Raw genomic sequence first — 23966 nt, forward strand, 5'->3', positions numbered from 1 at the left:
GAAAGAATGAATAATACAGAATTCAAGGAAGCAGGAAGGAAAGAACCCAAGAAAGGAACAAGAGAAGGAATCAGTAGTATCATTAGTATGTCTTGGTCCAGAAGTGTCTCCTCTTGGAAGGAAGTATTTTGTTCTGTGAGGAAGCCAGAAGATCAATTGTCTTTGGCCCTATTGAAAACACATGTCATTGTCAGTAGTTTCAGGAAAATAGACCTTGACATGCCCAGACAGCCCGGAAAACTTACAACAACCCAATCATAATACTGCTAATAATCTTCTGGGATTTGTAGTTTTGGAAGGCCTTTCCCCTCCTCTGCCCAAGATAGCAGATTGACACGACACCGCTGGGAGACGTCCTCCAGAGGCCTGGGCGGGTGCTGTCGTTACGCAGATGACACCCAACTCTCTTTCTCCATGCCTTCAGAACCAGGCTTAGCTCAGGATGGCGTGCCTCTGGATGAAGGAAGGAGTGCCTGGAGGAGGCTGAACAATCAATAAGGTTTTTCTTCACACATATATTTGTGTCCTGCAAGGATTTACCATAACAGGACACATTGGGACTGAACCCAGGTGTCATGTCTCACTGTTGACGGTGGTTGGTAGAGTGGCACACTATAACATAGAGAGAGGTTTAATTAATTTATTAAGATGGGGAAATATATATATTAGAATCCCATCTCTGCTCTGCCAAAATTATGAGGCTCGCAAAGGGTAGAGGGAGTATAGTTGCTGAACCCACTGTATATTTAAAAGTTAGGAACTGGGAACCACTGGAACTGCGAGACTTAAATTGATTCTTCAAAGGAATCCCACTGCCACCATTCTTATAGTAATCAGGCTGAGGTAATATTGAGAGTTTCCCCTGTAACACACACCGTGCCACTATAGTTTCTTGAAGGCTGTTGTGTAGCTGACTTGAATAACACTTTGGCCACAAAGGTATTCACACTGAGGCTGGTATAAGTTGATAAAAAGAACAAGAACTTTTCTTGAACAGGCTTGAAATAATCAGGTACAAATGCTTAATCGTTTCAGTAAAATACTGGCATAAAAAGCTTGTGGTTGCGTTAGAGTCAATATCTTAAAAACTTCTGGGTTACAAGTCTTCAAAGTTCCACCACAGAAAATTACTTCAGGAAATGAATCTCTGATAGTAACTCCCAAAAAAGCCCCTTAGGAATCTAGCCAAAAACCCTGAACTAAACTTCCTTAGGAATTGAACAGACCACTAAGGGGGTACTGCTCCACATAGTATTCTAGCTATCTACTCTATAGCTATTCTGAATGCTACACAAAAGACTGACCCAATCTTCTTCTCAAACCCAAACTTGCTCTGACTAACACCAACTCTTCCTCTCTCTAAGAGCTCCAAACTCCAACTGGATAAAAAGGGACTTCAAGCCTCAGTTTAAAAGACACTTTTTTCCCCCTCTAGACCCCTTAGGTTCTGCCCCCATCTTTCTAACCAATCCTAGCTTATTGATTTTCCCTCTAAGACTTGAACACGCCCCCTCAAGGCAAACTTAACTAAGATGGCTTCTCCCTGTCTCTCTTTCCTAAAATGCATTCTGTAGCTTCACTAGGCCCGCTCCCTTTAGGCCTCAGGCAGCCAAACAAGGTAAGGGATTCATTATTACATTCCTCCCTCACCCAAGATGCTTTGCTGAATGAAGAGGTTTTCCTTCCTCTTCTGAAGCAAAGGCCTAGCTCTACACTGTAAGCCTAACTAACAATATTCTAACTAAACTGTTCACCATCCCCACAGTAAACCCACACACAGTAAAAATACATTTGCAACACATCTGCAATAAATACATTTGCAAAAAGTCATTATTACATATTAAGCAATCAATACAGTATATACAACAAAACATTCCTGAAAAAGGAAAAACAGTAAATACAGTACACATTTATGCATATACACGAATTCATCACACCTAAAACAATACCTTTACCAATCCTGGATCCTTTTAACCAATTACTCTGGATAATGCATCTGCCATTACATTTTGGGTGCCTTTCATGTGCTTGACCTCAAAATCATAATCTTGGAGTGCTGAATTCCAACGGATCAACTTGCTGTTGGTACTCTTTACCTGATGCAGCCACCGTAGAGGTGAGTGATCCGTGCAGAGCGTAAACTTTCTCCCCCACAGGTATGACTTTAGTTTTGTGGTGGCCCAAACTATTGCCAAACACTCACGCTCTATCGCTGACAGGTGTTGTTCCCTTTCTAACAACTTTTTCCTCATCTACAGCACTGGCTGTAACACATCTTCAGCATTCTCCTGACTCAAAACTGCTCCAAGGCCTACCTTAGAAGCATCAGTTGTCAAAACAAAAGGTTGATTAAAGTCGGGGGCTCGCAAAACAGGTTCAGTCATTAACGCACTCTTTAACAAATCATAGGCAGTTTGACACTCTGGTGTCCACACCACGCTATCTGGTGAGGCCTTTTTTGTGCAATCAGTCAACACTGCTGCAAGTGAACTAAAACTTGGAATAAATCGCCTATAAAATCCCACAACTCCCAAAAATGAACGAATCTGTTTCTTGATACATGGTCTAGGCCATTCCCTTTTGGCTTACACATTGTCCATATCTGGCAATATGGTTCCACCTCCGACCACATGGCCAAGGTATTTCACCTACTCAACACCTTCCCCAAGTGTTCCAGGTGCTGCTCCCACGTTTGACTATAGACAGACAGATCATCTATATACGCCTGGAAAAAACCTTTCATTCCTGCTAACATTTGGTCAAATAACCTTTGGAAAGTTGCTGGTGCATTTTTTAAACCAAAAGGAAGAACCAAAAAATGATATAAACCATCCTGTGTAATAAAAGCAGTTTTCTCCTGATCCTCAGGATTTATAGCGACCTGCCAATACCCTTTTGTCAGGTCTAAAGTTGTTATATACTGGGCTGATCCTATGGTCTCAATAAGTTCATTTATTCTTGGCATAGGATAAACATCCCAAACAGTGACCTGATTTAATTTACGATAATAAACACAAAACTTAATGGTGTTGTCCGGTTTAGGAACTAAAATAATGGGAGATGACCATGGGCTACTTGATGGGACTATCAAACCAAGATTTAACATCTCCTGAATCTCTTTTGAGACTAACTTGGCCCGCTCCGCTGTTACACGGTATGGTGAAGATGAAATGGGATTAGCTGTCCCTGTGTTGATATGGTGACAGGCTAAATTAGTTCTCCCAGGTATGTTAGAAAATACCTCTCTATACTGATGTAATAATAATAATATTTATTTATTTGATCAGTCATATGACCATTTCAAAATAAAACACAAGTAAAAAACAAGGCAACAAGGTGATAAGTCAGAATCTTATTTTCCTGGTTCTTCTTTCAGGAAATCTGCTCTTTTCTTAATGGCTTTCAGAATAAAAAGGCTTACTCTGATTATGTTGGATCTTTCCTGCCCTTGCAAGAGGGATGTCAGAATATCATTTCTGTTGGGGGACCTGCAGTTGGATAATATTGGATGTAAATATCTGTCTCACAGTTCGGTGTATGCTGGACAGTCAATTAAGAAATGTTCAATGTCTTCCACTGTTCACCCCAGACGCAGAATCTCTCACTTCTTGGGATGTTACAGTAACGCCCGGTTTGCACCATAGTACCGAGTTGTTCAAACCTAGCCCTAGTATATGTTCTTCTTAAGGGTAGAGGGAGTGGAATAGTTAGGTAGTGCTCTCAATGAATATTCCTTTTGTGGGAAGCTAAAAACCTTGTGGCTGGAGACCTACCTATGCTCTCTAGGTCCAGCTGTGCATAGACATCCCGAATGCGCCGCTTGAGCACTTGCCCTGCCCCCGGACCAAGAACACCCAGAAATTGCAAAGGCAGACCGAATCCAGCCAGCTCATTATTTAGAGCCTCCATCCACGATGACTTCTGGTCATGCTGGACTTGATCCTCTAGACATAGGCGAGGAAGTCTACTGGGATCCATAGAGTTTACTTTTGACCAGTAATTAAACTGTCTCATTAGAATTTGAGCTTTTACTGGGAGTATTCCTAGCTCAGCCCTTACTGCCGCTGTCAGCGTTGTTCTGGAAAGGCCCAGGAAGGTGCAAAGCTGCTTCACTTGGAAGGCTTCAATCTTAGCCAGATTAATGTGCCCCCAAATTTCAGCCCCAAATATAAGTGCTGGCATTATTTTGTTTTAAAGACTTCCAGGGCAGGTCTGATTGTGCCTGGATATCTATGATGGTACAGCTTATAAATGGAACCTGCTGTTTTTGTTGCTCTTTGTATACTACGAGTAATGTGGTTAGCCCAAGCACCAGACGAAGAGAACATAATGCCTAGATATCGCTTCTCGGCCTTTTGGCTAAGATCAAGTGTAGTATCTGTTCTTATCAGTTTAATATCTGATACGTCCTCTATTTGAGGACTATATATACTGGTGTAATAGATCTTGAAGCTGCTTTTTCTGTGGCGCTGTGAGGTTTGTATTTTCCTCCACAGAAGGCAGGGTACAATCAGAACACACCTTCCCCCAACCAGACAATGAAACCTCTCCATCTGTCTCTTGAGAGACTTGCATAATCACATTAGCCCTTGAGTGATAAGGCTTTAACATGTTTACATGTAACTTTTTACATCTCCCTCTCTCGAAGTTTTCTCCCACTAAATAAGTCACCTCAGATATCTTAGACAGAACTGTATAGGGACCTTCCCATGCGTCTTCTAGCTTTCTTTTTGACCTTGGTTTTAATACAAGTACTTTATCCCCCACATTCAAAGTCCGATGTCTTGCGTAGAGATCTGCCTGGTCCTTCTGTCTCAGCTGCGCAGTCGACAGACTCTCGGCCGCACAGTCCCTTATGGTTGATAAATGTCTCTGCAAGTCCTCAATATAACTACCGATGTCAGTCTCTGGGATCTGCTCCACTCCAGTCCATGCTTCTTTCAAAATGTCCATGGGCCCACAAGGTGTTCTCCCATACAGCAACTCAAAGGGACTAAACTTTGTGCTTTCTTGGGGCACTTCCCTATAAGCAAATAATAAGTGCTGCAGTTTTCTCTCCCAGTCATTGGGATTTTTATGGACGTAGGTCTTCAGCATATGATTTAAGGTGCCATTGAACCTTTCTGTCAAGCCATTGGTCTGCGGATGATACGGAGTGGACGTTAGATGCTTTATCTCACAGGTTCGGAATATCTCTTGCATCATCTGGGACATGAAGGTAGTTTCTAGATAGATCGGTGACAATTGATCTAGGGAACCTCATGCGCACAAACAGATTAAGCAACGCGTTTGCTACCGTTTTCGAGTCTGTTTCCTTCAAGGGAATTGCTTCCGGGTATCTGGTAGCAAAATCAACAGCAGTCAAAATAAATTGATGTCCATCTTGTGTTTTATTGGACATGGGGCCAATAATGTCTACCCCCACCTTGTCAAAGGGGATAGTGAGGACAGGGATTGACTGCAAAAGCCCTTTGGTTTTATCTTTGGCTTTCCCAACAAATTGACATGTTTCACAGTTCACTTTCTAGGCAGTAAATCACTCTATGCCTTTAATTCTTGCATAGCATTACTGTGCCGTTACGCCCAGACGCTTTAAAATGAAACTTTGACGTGCTGCTATCTATGTCTGGCCGAAACTGCTGGGGTCTTTCTTTAGGCAGATTGAGCTTTCTGGAATAACTGAGTCCACTTCAATTTTAAACAATAAACAGGGTATTTATTCACCAAGTCCTAGTAGACTTTGTTCAGCTTATCAATATTACAAAACAATCAATGAGTAATAAACTCCATCTATACTAATAAACTCTAACTATATTCAATTGTTCCCTATCTATGACTCAATTATACTCAATTACTCAATCTATCTATCTATCTATCTATTATTTATAAGTCTCAAACTAAATTACTCAATAAATCTATCTAAATTAAACTCAGTTACTTTATATCTATAACTAAATTGTTTTTACAATGATATTTTCTGAGGTACCTGCCTGCCAACAGCACATCATGGATTCTTCCTAAAACTGAAGGGGCAGGGAGACCTCCAAAATGGCTGCTTCTATCCTGGAAACAGGGGCGGGCCCAAAGAGCCACTCTTTGGCCAATTATTGCAGAGGGCCTGAAAACTGGCTTTCCTGTCTCTGGCTGCTAACTTTTTAGGCCTTTGCAGAGGCTGCAGAGGCCTAGGAGAAAGGCAAGGGGCAACCAATTTAAGCAACCCAAAAAGACAATAAACCCAGTCTCCTGGGAGACGGAACAATTACATACATTATGTCTTACACCGGACACCCAGAGTTTAAAAATTATAAACTTGAGAATGGGAAACATAATGTTGGGGGACAGGAAAAGAGATTTAAAGCCAACCTTAAAAACTGTGGCATTGGCACCGAGAACTGGGAAGCCGTGGCCTTTCACCAGCTGTGATCAGCAGTGCTGCAGATTTGAAAGGGGCACAAGTGGAGTGCAGAAGGGAGATACATGCCAAGAGGAAGGAGCAGCATCAAGAGGAAGAACATGCAGTTCAAGAATAGGGCTCGACAGCCACTGTTGCACACCAAGGCTGGGGTTGGCACCTTTGAACCCATATTTATTATTTATTTATTTATTTATTTATTTATTTCCCTCATTTGTATACCGCCTTTCTCAGCCAGAGGCAACTCACACCAATGTTCTTTATAGCAAAGCAGTTTATTGAGGATTAATATAGCAACAGCCAAAAAAGGTAAAAAGCACTCAAACAAGTAATGAAGAAATGTCCACAAAACAGTCAGTTGAGCAAAGTAAAATAAGACAGTCAGTTATCAGTCAGGAACCAGGAGGTTTGAAATAATCCGATCAACAAGTCCACAGGAGTTAGAGTCTTTCAGTTCCAAAAGGTTGCAAAGACCAAAGTCCCTTGAAGAAACATCACCAAACTTGAACCATTAAATCCCAATGCAGGAGCTTGAAACCAGGACCAACCACATACAAGAATCTCAGCATGAACATGAATCCCGGGCAGAAGCAAACACAAATCTTAGCATGAACAAGAAGGCACGGATACCAGGCATGAAACAAAAGGCGTGTTTACACATGAAAACCAAACGTTAAACTCACTGAAGAGTATAGATTCACAGGCCCTATATTTATTCAGAAAGTCATAGCAGAAGCATTCTGTTTCCCTTGGGAAACCTCTCCCTGACCCCCTTTTTCTCTTAATCTTTCAGACCGCCTTCTCCCCCCTTCCAGGTGGCAATGTTGATTGATTTGTCTTTTCCCATCAAAGCGTGTCTGGTCCTCCCTCGGCTTGGCAATTCATACATTCCTTTCGCTAACAGTATTTGGCCTTGGCCGTTCAACCTTTTCCTCGTCCTCTTTTTCTGTTAGCATTGCAGCATCTTTGCCTTAGGAACCAACTGTCCCAAAATCCTCAGGCTCACTCTGGCTAATTGTACTCTCTTGACCATCATCTCTAGACACAAACCCCTGAGACTCAGCAGAAACCTGATCATCTAACTCAGACACTGGAACCTCTGCAGACTCATGGCCATTCTCCTCAGAAGCCTGAAGTAAAGAGACAACCACAGGCTGAGCCCCTAAAGCCACCTACGGACCAACGGCCAAGACACAGCACTTGGAGGACCCTCATCCTCGGGCAACGAGGGATCGCCTAAGTAAGTACTGAGTCTTGAGCTGTATGCCCTATTCAATAATATATTGGAAGGAGGGAAAGCACCTGATACCTGGAGGCATGTGGAAATTATAGTTATTCTGGAACCACAGAAAAGCTCGAGGGAGATTTGTCAAAGACAATGGACATCCAATCGGAAAGGCCACCTCTATGCAAATACCCTCACTGACTGATTTGGCATCTTCATGGCCACTCAATGCTCATCAAGCTTGCTAATTGCAACATTCACACTTGCTTTCAACAAGCAAGAGTTCTTTCTCCTGCCCTGGACATTATTCCACAGGGATATACACACCCCACTAGTCTCACTTCCATCAGACCTCTGAAGAAACGTTAGGACAGGTGAAATGTCAGGAGAGAATGTTACTGGAACCTGGCCATACAGCCCAAAAAGCTCACGGCAACCCAGTGATTCTGGCCATGAAAGCCTTCAACAATACCGAATAATTGGTTTATACAGTAAAGATGATGTAAGTAAATAAATAAATGTAGAATTTAATTATAGAGTAATTTTATTGTTGTTGTACACCGTAAAACCAAATCCAATGCTTTCCTCAGCACACATCACAAAACCAACACACCCGTCCCTCCACACCCCAACCACCCCCACCCAGCCCCCAATGCAACATCAATGCGAAACCACGGAGCCTTGTATAGTTACCCCTCCGAAATAAAGGCTATCTCTCCGTCTGCTGTCTCTCTACTGAAACGTCTCTCTCTAGATTATTATTATGCATTGAAAGTCTTATATGGGGTGGTTTAACCTCTGGCTTGCTAGTAAAACTAAATTACTGTGTCACAAAAGGATGCATTGATAAAAAGAGTTTCATCAACATGAAAAGTCTGGAAAGCTCTTTCTGGGAAACTCTCTTTGGGGTCAAACACCGCTGTTCTCTCCAGTGTGGATTCTATGTCTATATAGATTTCAACTCTCATAGAAGCTTTTTCCACACGACATGCATTTATAGGGTTTCTCTCCCAGTGTAAGTCCTTTGATGTGAACGTAGACCTGAACTATGAATGAAGATCTTTGCACACTCCAAGCATGTATGTTGCTCCCAAGTGTGAGTCCTTTGATGTCTATGCAGATTTCCATTCTCAGATCATCTTTTTCCACACACTATGCATTTATAGGGTTTCTCCCAGTGTAAGTTCTTTGATGTAAACGTAAATTTGAACAATGGGTAAAACTCTGTCATCACTCATGGCATTTATAGGATTTTCCCTCAGTGTGAATCCTGAACTCTCAGTGCAGCTCTTTCCTCACTCCAGGAATGTATAGAGTTTCTCCCCAGTGTGAGTCCTTTCATGTGAACGTAGATTTGAACTGTCACTGAAGCTCTTCCCACACTCCAGGCATGTATAGGGTTTCTCTCCAGTGTGAATCCTTCTATGTTTTGCTAGATCAGAAGACCTAGAGAAGCTCTTCTCACACTCCAGGCATGTATAGGGTTTTTCCCCAGTATGGATCTTTTGATGTGAACGTAGACTTCCACTCATAGTGAAGTTCTTTCCACACTCCAGGCATGTATAGGGTTTCTCCCCAGTGTGAGTCCTTTGATGTGAACATAGCTCTGCACTCTCACTGAAGGTCTTCCCACACTCCAGGCATGTATAGGGTTTCTCCCCAGTGTGAGTCCTTTCATGTGAACGTAGATTTGAACTGTCACTGAAGCTCTTCCCACACTCCAGGCATGTATAGGGTTTCTCCCCAGTGTGAATCCTTCTATGTTTTTCTAGATCAGAAGACCTAGAGAAGCTCTTCTCACACTCCAGGCATGTATAGGGTTTTTCCCCAGTGTGAATCTTTTGATGTGAACGTAGATTTCCACTCGTAGTGAAGCTCTTCCCACACTCCAGGCATGTATAGGGTTTCTCCCCAGTGTGAGTCCTTTGATGTGAACGTAGCTCTGCACTCTCACTGAAGTTCTTCCCACACTCCAGGCATGTATAGGGTTTCTCCCCAGTGTGACTTCTTTGATGTGAATGTAGATTTGAACTCTGGGTGAAGCTCTTCCCACACTCCAGGCATGTATAGGGTTTCTCCCCCTTGTGAATCCTTTGATGTCTATGTAGGTTTGAATTGTGAGTGAAGCTCTTTCCACACTCCAGGCATGTATAGGGTTTCTCCCCAGTGTGAATCCTTTGATGTGAACGTAGACTTCTACTCTCAGGGAAGGTCTGCCCACACTCCAGGCACGTATAGGGCTTTTCCCCCATGTGAATCTTTTGATGTGAATGTAGACTTGAACTCTCGGAGAAGCTCTTTCCACACTCCAGGCATGTATAGGGTTTTTCCCCAGTGTGACTCATTTGATGTGAAAGTAGATTTGAACTCTGAGTGAAACTCTTTCCACACTCCAGGCATGTATAGGGTTTCTCCCCAGTATGAATCCTTCGATGTTTATGTAGAGTTGAACTCTGAGTGAAGCTCTGCCCACACTCCAGGCATGTATAGAGTTTCTCCCCAGTGTGAATCCTTTGATGTGAACGTAGACTTCCACTCTTAGTGAAGCTCTGCCCACACACCAGGCATATATAGGGCTTTTCCCCCGTGTGCATCGTTTGATGTATATGTAGATCTGAACTCTCATAGAAGCTCTGCCCACACTCTAGGCATTTATAGGGTTTCTCTCCCGTGTGAATCCTTTGATGTCGCTTCAGATGAGCCCTCCAAGTGAAACTCCTCCCACATTCCAGGCATATCAATGCTTTCTCCTTCATGTCAGCCATGATATGGGTGTTTGATTGCAATACAGATGCTTCAGTCTTTTTCCCCCCTTCCTTATCTGTATGTGAGGTCAAGATTTCAGCAAGATCCTCACCTAGAGAGAAGTTCTTCTTCCAATATTATTGATTTCATTGCTGCATCCAAGGGGTGGCTCCGTTGAGTCCTCATTTCCCTGGTTAAGAAAGAAGCAAAAGATCAAGGATGAAGGGGAGAATCTTTCTTTACCTCCACAATTTCCCCCTTTCCCTTCATCTGTCATGTTGAAAATGGAATCACCCAGAAATTTATTTATTTATTTATTTATTTGCTATACTTGTATACCGCTGTTTCTCAGCCTAGCCAGCGACTCAACGCAGTTTACAACAAAATATAACAATTAGCAGTATACAGTTTAAAACTATAAAAGCATAATACACAATTCACATATCAATAACAATCCAATTCATCTCCTGACTAAAATCGTGATCCAGTTTCGTCGTCCATATTGCCGGTCCTTTAATCATTACATTCCTTGCACTGAGTTAACCAAATGCCTGTTCGAACATCCAGGTTTTTAATCTCCTTCGGAATACCATCAATGAGGGGGCTGATCTTACCTCCATGCGGAGGGCGCTCCATAGCCGAGGGGCCACCACAGAAAAGACCCTGTCTCTCGTCCCCGCCAGCCGCACCTATGAAGCAGGCGGGATAGAGAGCAGGGCCTCCTCAGAAGATCTTAGGGTCCTGGTGGGCTGATAGGCCGAGATACGTTCGGATAGGTAGGTTGGGCCAGAACCGTTTAGGGCTTTAAAGGCGAACGCCAGCACTTTGAATTGAGCCCGGTAGCAGATCGGCAGCCAGTGGAGCTGGTGCAGCAGAGGAGTTGTATGCTCCCTGCGCTCCGCTCCTGTTAGTATCATGGCTGCCGAGCGTTGGACTAATTGGAGCTTCCGGGCCGTCTTCAAAGGCAACCCCACGTAGAGAGCGTTGTAGGAGTCTAAACGGGATGTAACCAGAGCGTGGACTACCGTGGCCAAGTCAGACTTCCCAAAGTACGGGCGCAGAAATGCAAACATCGGGGTCTTCAGAGGTTCTGTTGGACAATGAAGCAAGTGGAGTGTCTCTATCCCTGTGGAATAAAGTCCAGGGTGGGAGGAAGAACCCTTGTCTGCTTGAAGCAGGTGTGAATGGCCCAGCATTTCTGCATTTTCAAATAAGATTCTGTGTCCAACACTCAGAAACAGAACTCCAGATAGCAAGCAATCAGGTGCCAATTAACACCTCCCAAACAGAGGGTGCCTCCAGGAAACAGAGGCCAGGCCACCTCTCTGCAGATATCCTCACTGATTGACTTTGCAGACTTCATGGCTACTCCAATGCCAATTCAAGCTTGCTCATTGCAACATTCACCCTTGCTTCAAACAGACAAGGGTTTTTTCTCCCGCCCTGGATATTATTCCACAGGAATCTTACTCCATCTACTTCACTGCCAAGAGAACCTCTGAAGGTGCCATTAACCACAGATGCAGGGGGAATGTCGAGAGAGAATGCTGCTGGAACATGACTAGACAGGCCAAAAATGTCAACCAACCCAGTGATTCTGACCATGAAAGCGTCAACAAAACATTATTAAAAACATGCCTCGTTAAGAGATATTTCTCCCCCAGCTGCCAGTTAAAGGTCTGCTAAAGCCTACAACAACAACAACAACAACAACAACAATTTTGCCATCAAAGCCATTATTGAAAAGTTGGTAACAGATTCCAAGTGTAGACTCTGCAAGGAAGCAGATGAGACAACAGATCCCAACAAGGAAATATTATTATCAGAAAGTTCAACACTAACACCAATCATAATGGATAAAAATTTCCCCAAAAATGTAAAAAAACATATTAGACAAAAAATTAAGAGAGAAGAATAGAGATAAGATTGGAGATTGGATCAAAGCAAATATGAGGAAAGAAACTATCTTGAGGGAATTTAGAGATATTAAACTCTCATGGTTCCATTGCTCACAAGTAGAGAAATGGTTCAAGAATTGGATAAGAAATAACGGGGAAGGAGGCAAACTTACGCAAGTGGAACAAATGATACGAAAAGAAAGAGCGACGGGAGGATACCACAAGCTGAAAGGAATAAGCAGGAAATGGTAGAAGAGAATAATTGATATTAAGGGGGGAAAATAAAGGACGTAACATTAAGAGAGATATGGGAGGAAGACCTAGTGTCAAGACCCAGGCGGACCAGCGAGGCAAAACAGCAGCTAAAGAGTTAACAGAAGGTCTTTAATGGCAAATTAACACATAAAAAGGGCTCTTAACAGCAGAGCAATAAACACAAAAGAGCTTGCAGCCAGCAGGAATGTAAACAAACAAGAGTCCAGGCAGTCAGCACTGTGAAAAGGAAAGCAGGAAAAACACAGGCAAAAGGCTTGAAGTCAGTGTCCAAATACAGTCAATTCCGAAGTCCAAACAAATCACCAGGCAATAATCGGCATGAGGAGCGGTCCAACGAAGTCACAGGAGAATAGCAGGAGCGTAGAATGGTCAAGGCAGTCCAAGGGTCAGGGCAGAAGACAAGACTCACGATTCCAAGACAGGCAAAGTTGTCAGCACGGTCAGGAAGCCACGATTCTGTAAGCAGGAACTCAAGGCAAGAGTTTAGAAGCAAGATACACTGGAACACAACACTTTGAACTCTGCAACTAGACTGCTCCCAAGCAGCTCCTTAAATCTCATCAGAGTCACTAGATTCACCTCCAGGTGCATCCATTTCCACAGGTGAATCACGACTTCTCCATTGCTGCCAGTCTGCACTTCGGACTGCATCCTGCAAAGCAGTATTTGAAACCCATGGGTCTGTGAAACCATGGAACTCATCGCTGGAAGTTGGAGCATTAACCACATCTAACACTTCCTGGACCCTGGTCCAGTCCAGCTCTTCATCCTCGCTGTCAGACTCCTCGCAATCTGCTACGTCTTTAAGACGCTTGGAAATGGATTCCTCATCACTGTCTGAGCTGCGTGCTACTCGCTTTACACCACGGTAATCCTCCACCTCCATTTCCTCACGAGTAAACCCCTCAAAGTCTTCCTCATCCGTAGGCTCTAGGAACAAGTCCCTAATGCGCTTCAGCTGTTGCTGAGCGTCTTCCTCTTCCAAGCCTCGTTTCCTCCTACTAGCACTAGTAGATACATGAGGCACACGCTGAGTTACAACACCTAGGGATTCGAACCAAAGAAGCCGATTGGGTACAATTATGGGATCAAAGATATTTAAAGAACTTATCGATACGTGTTAAAGAAAATTATTACAAATTGGTTTGGAAATGGTACTTAACACCAGTAAAGATTGCAAATATTAAGAGGAATGCTACAAAAAATGGTTGGAGAGGTTGCTAGGAGGTGGGTACATATATACATATGTGGTGGCAATGTAAAGACATAAAGGAATTTTGGGGGAAGATATTTGGAGAGATAGAAGCTAAAATGGATATGAAGATAGGGAAAAGTGCAAGCATTGCATTGTTGTGACTATATAATGTTAAGAAGCTGAAAAAAACAGAGAGAGATGCAATAGAGAACATGTCAACTGCAGCAAGATGACTGATAGCGAAGAATTGGAGAGGTATTTATTTATCGTGTCATCCGCAACCAGAACATTGTATTACATTTCTAACAGAACAAAACAAACAAACAGATAAAAAAAACAACAAATTTTGCAAACTTAGTAGCTGATTAAATGTCCTTTGACCAGTCTCTGGCCCCTTGGAGTGCCTCTGGTGTTGCCGCAAGAAGGTCCTCCATTGTGCATCATGTGGCAGGGCTCAGGTTGCATTGCAGCAGGTGGTCTGTGGTTTGCTCCTCTCCACACTCGCATGTCGAGGATTCTACTTTGTGGCCCCATTTCTTGAGGTTGGCTCTGCATCTCGTGGTGCCAGAGCGCAGTCTGTTCAGCGCCTTCCAAGTCGCCCAGTCTTCTGTGTGCCCAGGGGGGAGTCTCTCATCTGGTATCACCCACGGATTGAGGTGCTGGGTTTGAGCCTGCCACTTTTGGACTCTTGCTTGCTGAGGTGTTCCAGCGAGTGTCTCTGTAGATCTAAGAAAACTATTTCTAGATTTAAGTCATTGACGTGCTGGCTGATACCCAAACAAGGGATGAGCTGGAGATGTCTCTGCCTTGGTCCTTTCACTATTGGCTGCAACTTCCCGGCGGATGTCAGGTGGTGCAATACCGGCTAAGCAGTGTAATTTCTCCAGTGGTGTGGGGCGCAGACACCCTGTGATAATGCGGCATGTCTCATTAAGAGCCACATCCACTGTTTTAGTGTGGTGAGATGTGTTCCACACTGGGCATGCATACTCAGCAGCAGAGTAGCACAACGCAAGGGCAGATGTCTTCACTGTGTCTGGTTGTGATCCCCAGGTTGTGCCAGTCAGCTTTCGTATGATATTGTTTCTAGCACCCACTTTTTGCTTGATGTTCAGGCAGTGCTTCTTGTAGGTCAGAGCACGGTCCAGAGTGACTCCTCCCAGGTATTTGGGTGCGCTGCAATGCTCCAGTGGGATTCCTTCCCAAGTCATCATCCTCAGAGCTCGGGATGCTTGTCTGTTCTTAAGGTGAAAGGCACATGTCTGTGTTTTAGATGGATTAGGGATCAGCTGGTTTTCCCTGGAATAGGCAGTGAGAGTACCTAGAGCTTCGGAGAGCTTCTGTTCAACCATCTCAAAGCTCCCTGCTTGAGCGGTAATGGCATATCAATTGAAGAATGGTATAAATAATTATGGAAAATAGCAATAAATGATAAATTGACATGTAGGTTAAGGGTCAGGAAAGGGGGATGGAAGGAAAACAATTTTGATAAAGTTTGGGGGAAATTTATTGAGAATGGCTTAAAATTACCTCCACAAGAAGAAATGGTATTTTGGAAAGAGAATGTAAATTGAAGTGGCTCAGAAGGGGGGGCACAGAGGTGGGGGGGGAAGTATACAAGATATATATATATACACTTATGGTTGATGTAACGAATTGAGGATGGAATATAAGAGTATTGAAGGTATTGATGTATTCTAAGAAAACCAATAAAAATATTTGGGAAAAAAAGAAACAACAGATCCCATCCTCAGCTGCTGGAAGAAGATTGCGCAGACAGACTCCAAGCAGAGGCACAACACCCTTGCTCAGGTGACTCATTGGAACTTGTGCCACAAACACCACCTGCCTGTGACAAAGAACTGGTGGGATCACAAGCCTAAAAGTTACAGAAAATGAACAGGTCAAACTACTCTGGGACTTCCAAATTCAGACTGACAATATCCTGACCTTACGATCGTGTTAAAAAACCAAGTTTGGATCGTCAATGTTGCAATCGCAGGCGACAGCAGGATTGAAGACAAACAACTGGAAAAGCTGACACGATATGAGGATTTAAAGACTGAACTGCAAAGACTCTGGCACAAGCCAGTCAAGGGGTCCCAGAGGGGATTGGCACACTGGGTGCAGTGCCTCAAGACCTTGGCCTGCACTTAAAACCAATCAGCACTGACCAAATCCCCACCATCAGCTGCAAAAGGCGACCTTACTGGGATCTGCACACATTCACGGATACATCACGCAGTCCTAGACACCTGGGAAGTGTCCGACGTGTGATCCAATACAACATCCAGCAGAGTGGTCTTGTTTGCTGTGGACTCATCTGGTTGTGTTTCAATAACAACAGCAACAATATCCTAGAGTTGTAGTTTTGCGAGCCCTTTGCCGCCTCTGCCCAATAGTGCTGGTGCCTTGCCAAACTACAAACGGGAGAGACTGCTATATTCATATATTTCTATTTACAATTATTTAAATCATCACTAGTGTCTGTCATATTAATATTTTCCATTTATAATGTTTTAATATTATAAGTATATTAGTTTAAATATTTTTAAAGTATCTTCCTTATTAATATATTGATTTATAATATTTTAATATTATACATTAAATATTATTTTACATCATATTATATTTAATATAAGAGTGTCTGCCATACTAATACATTTTTATTCATGATTTATAATATAATATTTTAATAATTAGTGCCTTTCATATTAATCTATTTATAATATTTAATAAAATATATTAAATATTACTTTAAATCATACTATAATATTTAATATTAGAGTGTCTCCTATATTAATACTTTTATTATTTATATTTTAGTCATCATTAGAGCGTCTACTATATTAATATATTTTTAAATATATTACTTATGATACTATAAATAAAGTATAATTTTAAATATTGTGTTTAATATTACTGTCTCACATATTATATTATTTTTATTTACAAAATTTTTAGTAATCATTAGAATGTCTGCCATATTAATATATTTAATAATAGTAATAATAATTTTTTTAAAAGAAGCAAAATCAGGAAGAGGAATATAACATTAATATAACATATATTATATTATATATATTGTGTATATAATTATATAATTGTATATTTTATATAATATATATAAAATACTAGCCGTCCCCTGCCACGCGTTGCTGTGGCCCAATCTGTGTATATGTGTTTTGTGTGTGTATATATGTGTGTGTGTGTGTTTATGCATAAATACACATGTGGTTATGCTGAAGCCCGCAGTGGGTTAAACTGTGAAACTTGGTAACGGAAAGGTTGGAGGTTTGAATCCAGGGAGAGGCATGAGCTCCTGCTGTTAGCCCCAGCTTCTGCCAACTTAAGAATTTGAAAACCTGAAAATGTGAGTAGATCAAAAGGTACTTCTCTGGCGGGAAGGTAAGGGTGCTCCATGCAGGCCTCAAGACTTTGGAGGTGTCTATGGATAACGCCGGCTCTTGGGCTTAGAAATGGAGATGAGCACCAACACACCCCCACCCCCCAAAATCGGATACAACTGGACTTAACGTCAGGGGAACAATGTGGTTATGTGCGTGCATTGTAGTGGATTTGTTTTTTGGGTTTGTAAGTCTCGTCTGCTGTGTTTTTCAGTGTTTTTATGAGTGATGGTCACTCAATGGCCTGAGAGATGTATTGTCCTTTCTTTCCTTCCTTCCTTCCATCCATCCTTTTCAGTCTTCCCTTTCTGCCTTCCTTTGTTCTGTCTTTCCTTCCCTCCTTCCTTTTTTCCTTGTGTTTCTTTCTCCCCCTCCTTCCTTCCTTCCTTCCTTCCTTCCTTCCTTCCTTCCTTCCTTCCTTCCTTCCTTCTGTTTCTGCCTTCCCCTTCCCAACCGTGATGTTGTTCCCGACTCAGGTGGTAGACCCACAACCGGTATGACAGTGGGGCAGACCCCTGCGTGGAAGCAGCGGCAGTAGGAAACCCCTCCCCATGGCACGCCCCTTCTCTCCTCCCTCCCTCGGATCCCCCTGGCGAGGCGGGGTGCGGGGTGGGTGGGTGGGCGGGGGTCCCAGTTGCCAAGGCGACGTTGTGGGTCTCCTTCACTGGGGTGTCCTGCTTGGCCGGCCCCTTTTTGGCAGTGGCGTGTCTGCGGGGAATGGCGTGCCTCTCCCGCAACCAACCTGCGGGGCCGGTGATGTCAGGTGCGGCGGCGGCGGTGGCAGGGGCGAGATTCCCGGGTCTGCCTGCAGAGGAGGAGGCGGCAGAGGCGGAGCCGGGCCAACCCTCGCCCCCCCCTCGGGATGATGGGGGTCTCTGCACCTCCTCCTACGCCTCCCCCCCCCCAAGGATTATGCAAGGAGGAGGCGCCCGGCTGGGGAGGGAGGCCTCCGGAGGTGGGGGGCTCCTTCCTCCCTTTCCAGGCACAGCCATTGGGGAGAGAGGATGCTCCGGCTTCCCATTGCCTTCCCATTGGGAACATTATTTTATAGCAGTATGGGAGCGGGGAAAGCAAGTGGCCAGAGCAAGGAGGACTGTGTAGCCGAGGTGAGTTTGTGAGTTTGTTTTGGTGATTGTTGGTCATACCTTGGGGTATGAGGCATTTCAAGGCCAAATTTGGAGAAAGAGAAAGAGCCATCCAGCCATAAATATAGATAGATATGATTCACACACAGAGAGATATAGTATCATAGATTTGAAAGGGACCCCTGAAGAAGGACAATAATATGTTACATATCCCAGAGCAGGGAAACCAGACACGCTCCACATCAACACGGACAAAGAAACAACAAGAAATACTGTTTACCCACAAGCATAAAATAATTACATATATTAGAAACCAATGCTTTCCCATTACTTGATTTTCCACATCACCAGACTGGGCCACAGCAATGCCTGGCAGGGGACAGCTAGTCAATAATAATAATAATAATAATAATAAGTATATTGTATTGTTTTAATCTACCCATGTAAACCGCAGTATGTAGATCATCATCCTTTAAATCAGGGGTCCTCAAACTAAGGCCCGGGGGCCGGATGCGGCCCTCCAAGGTCATTTCCCCGGCCCTTGCTCAGGGTCAACCTAAGTCTGAAATGACTTGAAAGCACACAACAACAACAACAACAACAACAACAACAACAACAACAAACCTATCTCATCAGCCAAAGGCAGGCCCACACTTCCCATTGAAATACTAATAAGTTTATATTTGTTAAAATTGTTCTTCATTTTAATTATTGTATTGTTAAATGTTTTTTGCACTACAAATAAAATATGTGGAGTGTGCATAGGCATTCATTTTTTTTCCAAATTATAATCTGGCCCTCCAACAGTTTGAGGGACTATGACCTGGCCCTCTGCTTAAAAAGTTTGAATGGTCTGCGGATGCTTTTCTGTTTATGCGCGTTGAGTCTCCTGCCGGAGAGCCAAAGTGGGGGAGAAAAAAAATCAGAATAACAGTGTTGTATTGCCAAAGGCTTCCATGGCCGGAATCACCGGATTGTTGTAGGATTTTTCGGGCTATATGGCTCTGTTCCAGAAGCATTCTCTCCTGACATTTCGCCTGCATCTATGGCAAGCATCCTCAGAGGTAGTGAGGCCGGTTGGAAGGAGATCTGGACCACGCTTGGCCCACAGAGAACCAGCATGGCCCACTGTGAATACTGGCTGGGCTTGGGGGTGACAGCCTGGGAATCTGGGAGTTGTAGTTCATCCTTATGGAGAGAGCACCCTACTGAGCTGGTGATAGATCTGGACCACCTTTGGCACTCAGAGAACCAGCATGGCCAACTGTGAATACTGGCTGGGCTTGGGGGTGACAGCCCTGGGAGTCTGGGAGTTGTAGTTCATCCTTATGGAGAGAGCACCCTACTGAGCTGGTGATAGATCTGGACCACCCTTGGCACTCAGAGCCAGCATGGCCAACTGTGAATACTGGCTGGGCTTGGGGGTGACAGCCCTGGGAGTCTGGGAGTTGTAGTTCATCCTTATGGAGAGAGCACCCTACTGAGCTGGTGATAGATCTGGACCACCCTTGGCACTCAGAGCCAGCATGGCCAACTGTGAATACTGGCTGGGCTTGGGGGTGACAGCCCTGGGAGTCTGGGAGTTGTAGTTCATCCTTATGGAGAGAGCACCCTACTGAGCTGGTGACAGGCCTGGACCACTCTTGGCACACAGAGAACCAGCATGGCCAAGTGTGAATACTGGCTGGGCTTGGGGGTGACAGCCTGGGAGTCTGGGAGTTGTAGTTCATCCTTATGGAGAGAGCACCCTACTGAGCTGGTGATAGATCTGGACCACCCTTGGCACTCAGAGAACCAGCATGGCCAACTGTGAATACTGGCTGGGCTTGGGGGTGACAGCCCTGGGAACCTGGGAGTTGTAGTTCATCCTTATGGAGAGAGCACCCTACTGAGCTGGTGATAGATCTGGACCACCCTTGGCACTCAGAGAACCAGCATGGCCAACTGTGAATACTGGCTGGGCTTGGGGGTGACAGCCCTGGGAGTCTGGGAGTTGTAGTTCATCCTTATGGAGAGAGCACCCTACTGAGCTGGTGACAGACCTGGACCACCCTTGGCACACAGAGAACCAGCATGGCCAACTGTGAATACTGGCTGGGCTTGGGGGTGACAGCCCTGGGAATCTGGGAGTTGTAGTTCATCCTTATGGAGAGAGCACCCTACTGAGCTGGTGATAGATCTGGACCACCCTTGGCACTCAGAGCCAGCATGGCCAAGTGTGAATACTGGCTGGGCTTGGGGGTGACAGCCCTGGGAGTCTGGGAGTTGTAGTTCATCCTTATGGAGAGAGCACCCTACTGAGCTGGTGACAGACCTGGACCACCCTTGGCACACAGAGAACCAGCATGGCCAACTGTGAATACTGGCTGGGCTTGGGGGTGACATCCCTTGGAATCTGGGAGTTGTAGTTCATCCTTATGGAGAGAGCACCCTACTGAGCTGGTGATAGATCTGGACCACCCTTGGCACTCAGAGCCAGCATGGCCAACTGTGAATACTGGCTGGGCTTGGGGGTGACAGCCCTGGGAGTCTGGGAGTTGTAGTTCATCCTTATGGAGAGAGCACCCTACTGAGCTGGTGATAGATCTGGACCACCCTTGGCACTCAGAGAACCAGCATGGCCAAGTGTGAATACTGGCTGGGCTTGGGGGTGACAGCCCTGGGAGTCTGGGAGTTGTAGTTCATCCTTATGGAGAGAGCACCCTACTGAGCTGGTGACAGACCTGGACCACCCTTGGCACACAGAGAACCAGCATGGCCAACTGTGAATACTGGCTGGGCTTGGGGGTGACATCCCTTGGAATCTGGGAGTTGTAGTTCATCCTTATGGAGAGAGCACCCTACTGAGCTGGTGATAGATCTGGACCACCCTTGGCACTCAGAGCCAGCATGGCCAACTGTGAATACTGGCTGGGCTTGGGGGTGACAGCCCTGGGAGTCTGGGAGTTGTAGTTCATCCTTATGGAGAGAGCACCCTACTGAGCTGGTGACAGACCTGGACCACCCTTGGCACACAGAGAACCAGCATGGCCAACTGTGAATACTGGCTGGGCTTGGGGGTGACATCCCTTGGAATCTGGGAGTTGTAGTTCATCCTTATGGAGAGAGCACCCTACTGAGCTGGTGATAGATCTGGACCACCCTTGGCACTCAGAGAACCAGCATGGCCAACTGTGAATACTGGCTGGGCTTGGGGGTGACAGCCCTGGGAGTCTGGGAGTTGTAGTTCATCCTTATGGAGAGAGCACCCTACTGAGCTGGTGATAGATCTGGACCACCCTTGGCACTCAGAGCCAGCATGGCCAACTGTGAATACCGGCTGGGCTTGGGGGTGACAGCCCTGGGAACCTGGGAGTTGTAGTTCATCCTTATGGAGAGAGCACCCTACTGAGCTGGTGACAGGCCTGGACCACCCTTGGCACTCAGAGCCAGCATGGCCCACTGTGAATACTGGCTGGGCTTGGGGGTGACAGCCCTGGGAATCTGGGAGTTGTAGTTCATCCTTATGGAGAGAGCACCCTACTGAGCTGGTGATAGATCTGGACCACCCTTGGCACTCAGAGCCAGCATGGCCAAGTGTGAATACTGGCTGGGCTTGGGGGTGACAGCCCTGGGAGTCTGGGAGTTGTAGTTCATCCTTATGGAGAGAGCACCCTACTGAGCTGATGACAGACCTGGACCACTCTTGGCACACAGAGAACCAGCATGGCCAAGTGTGAATACTGGCTGGGCTTGGGGGTGACAGCCCTGGGAATCTGGGAGTTGTAGTTCATCCTTATGGAGAGAGCACCCTACTGAGGTGGTGAGAGACCTGGACCACCCTTGGTACTCAGAGAACCAGCATGGCCAAGTGTAGATACTGGCTGGGCTTGGGGGTGACAGCCCTGGGCGCCTGGGAGTTGTAGTTCACCCTGACCCAGAGAGCCCTTGAACCCAGCCAGTGAGAGACACACAGGCCCAAGCTTGGCACACAGGCCCACCCTGCCCAGCTGTGCCTACAGGCCTGGCGTGGGGGGAGGCCTGGCCCTGGCTGCTGGGAGTTGTAGTCCCCCCGCCTGGCCCTGCCTTTCCTCCTGGGCGAAGCCTCCTTCCTTCCTTCCTTCCTTCCTTCCTTCCTTCCTTCCTTCCTTCCTTCCTCCCTCCCTCCCTCCCTCCCTCCGCCAAGGCAGGCTTCTCCCTCCTCAAGAGAGAGAGAGAGAGGCTCCTTCCTTCCTCCTCAGGGGGACCCCCTCCGCCCACAAAGGAAAACACAAGGCCTCCCTCAGGCTCCCCAGCCAAGACAGAAGGCCAGAGAGACAGAGACAGAGAGAGACATACACACCTTCTCAAGAGATCCGAGGAGAGAGAGAGAGAGAGGCTTCTTCCCTGGGCGAGAAAGGAGGCTTCCTCCTGGAAAATGGCGGCCGGGCCGGAAGGGGCGGGGCCTGCAGTGACGTCGCCCTCCCTCGCGCTCCTGATTGGCCGCCCTCTGGCGGGGCTCATTTGCATCTGGGAAGGGGGCGCCCCCTGTCGGCCTCTCTCCCTCCCCCCTCCCTCGGGGACTCCGTTCCGCGCAGGCGCAGACAGGCCACCTTCCCTCCTCGGCCTGTTTCTTCCCTCCCTCCCTCCCTCCCTCCCTCCCTCCCTCCCTCCCTCCCTCCCTCCCTTCCTTCTTTCCTTCCTTCCTTCTTTCCTTCCCTCCTTCCTTCCTTCCCTCTTTCCTTCCTTCCTTCCTTCTTTCCTTCCTTCCCTCCTTCCTTCCTTCCTTGCCTCCTTCCTTCCTTGCCTCCTTCCTTCCTTCCTTCCTTCTTTCCTTCCTTCCCTCCTTCCTTCCTTCCTTCCTTGCCTCCTTCCTTCCTTCCTTCCTTCTTTCCTTCCTTCCTTCCTTCCTTCCTTGCCTCCTTCCTTCTTTCCTTCCTTCCTTCCTTCCCTCCTTCTTTCCTTCCTTCCTTCTTTCCTTCCTTCCTTCCTTCCTTCCCTCCTTCTTTTCTTCCTTCCTTCTTTCCTTCCTTCCCTCCCTCCCTCCTTCTTTCCTTCCTTCCCTCCTTCCTCCTTTCCTTCCTTCCTTCCTTCCTTCCCTCCTTCCTTCCCTCCTTCCTTGCCTCCTTCCTTCTTTCCTTCCTTCCTTCCTTCTTTCCTTCCTTCCCTCCTTCCTTCCTTGCCTCCTTCCTTCTTTCCTTCCTTCCTTCCTTCCCTCCTTCTTTCCTTCCTTCCCTCCCTCCTTCCTTCCTTCCTTCCTTCCTTCCTTCCTTCCTTCCTTCCTTCCTTGCCTCCTTCCTTCTTTCCTTCCTTCCTTCCTTCCCTCCTTCTTTCCTTCCTTCCTTCTTTCCTTCCTTCCTTTTTTCCTTCCTTCCTGGTTTCCGCTCCGAGGAAGAGCCTTCGAGCAACAGTGCAATGAAGGCACGCTTTGGCACCGCTTTGGATTGCATTGGCTCCGTGCTGTGGGCTGCTGGGATCTGTAGTTCACTGCAGTCCCATGGCTCTCTGATAGGGGGTGATGCTGGGTGAGCTCCACTTAAACTTCCTCGGCTCATTGCTATGGAATCCTGACAGTTGTAGTTTGGTAGAGGAGGTGAAAGGCCTTGGAAAACTGCACCACCCAGGCTGCCATAGCACTGAGCTGCAGCAGAGGTGCAGTTTAGTGATAGAGAGATATATATATATATATAGAGAGAGAGAGAGTTTGACATTTCAGAGTTGTAGTTACTGGGATTTATAGTTCACCCACAATCAAAGAGCATTCT

The 23966-nt window shown here is 45.8% G+C and overlaps 1 protein-coding gene and 1 non-coding gene across 3 annotated transcripts; one reads left to right on the forward strand and one right to left on the reverse strand.

Moving 5' to 3' along the window:
- The first annotated feature begins 4339 nt into the window (after window positions 1-4339).
- On the forward strand, window positions 4340-4527 carry LOC137097585 (U2 spliceosomal RNA). The gene has a single exon (XR_010910279.1). It is a non-coding gene; the product is annotated as a U2 spliceosomal RNA (small nuclear RNA).
- Window positions 4443-22664, reverse strand: LOC132768284 (zinc finger protein 420-like). 2 transcript variants are annotated; one of them, XR_010910262.1, is made up of 2 exons: window positions 22565-22664; window positions 4443-5339 (listed from the first exon to the last, which is right to left on the reverse strand). XR_010910262.1 is itself a non-coding variant. In XM_067470938.1 (2 exons), the coding sequence occupies exon 2, from the start codon at window positions 10400-10402 to the stop codon at window positions 8933-8935; it is 1470 nt and encodes a 489-aa protein (XP_067327039.1). In that variant the 5' UTR covers window positions 10403-10572; window positions 22565-22664; the 3' UTR covers window positions 6669-8932. The 2 variants fall into 2 exon arrangements, 1 of the variants encoding a protein (XP_067327039.1); XM_067470938.1 differs by lacking the exon at window positions 4443-5339 and adding an exon at window positions 6669-10572.
- Window positions 22665-23966: the final 1302 nt, after the last annotated feature.

The sequence above is a fragment of the Anolis sagrei genome, chromosome 8 (assembly GCF_037176765.1).
Source record: "Anolis sagrei isolate rAnoSag1 chromosome 8, rAnoSag1.mat, whole genome shotgun sequence".
In the NCBI taxonomy this organism is placed as follows: Eukaryota; Metazoa; Chordata; class Lepidosauria; order Squamata; family Dactyloidae; genus Anolis; species Anolis sagrei.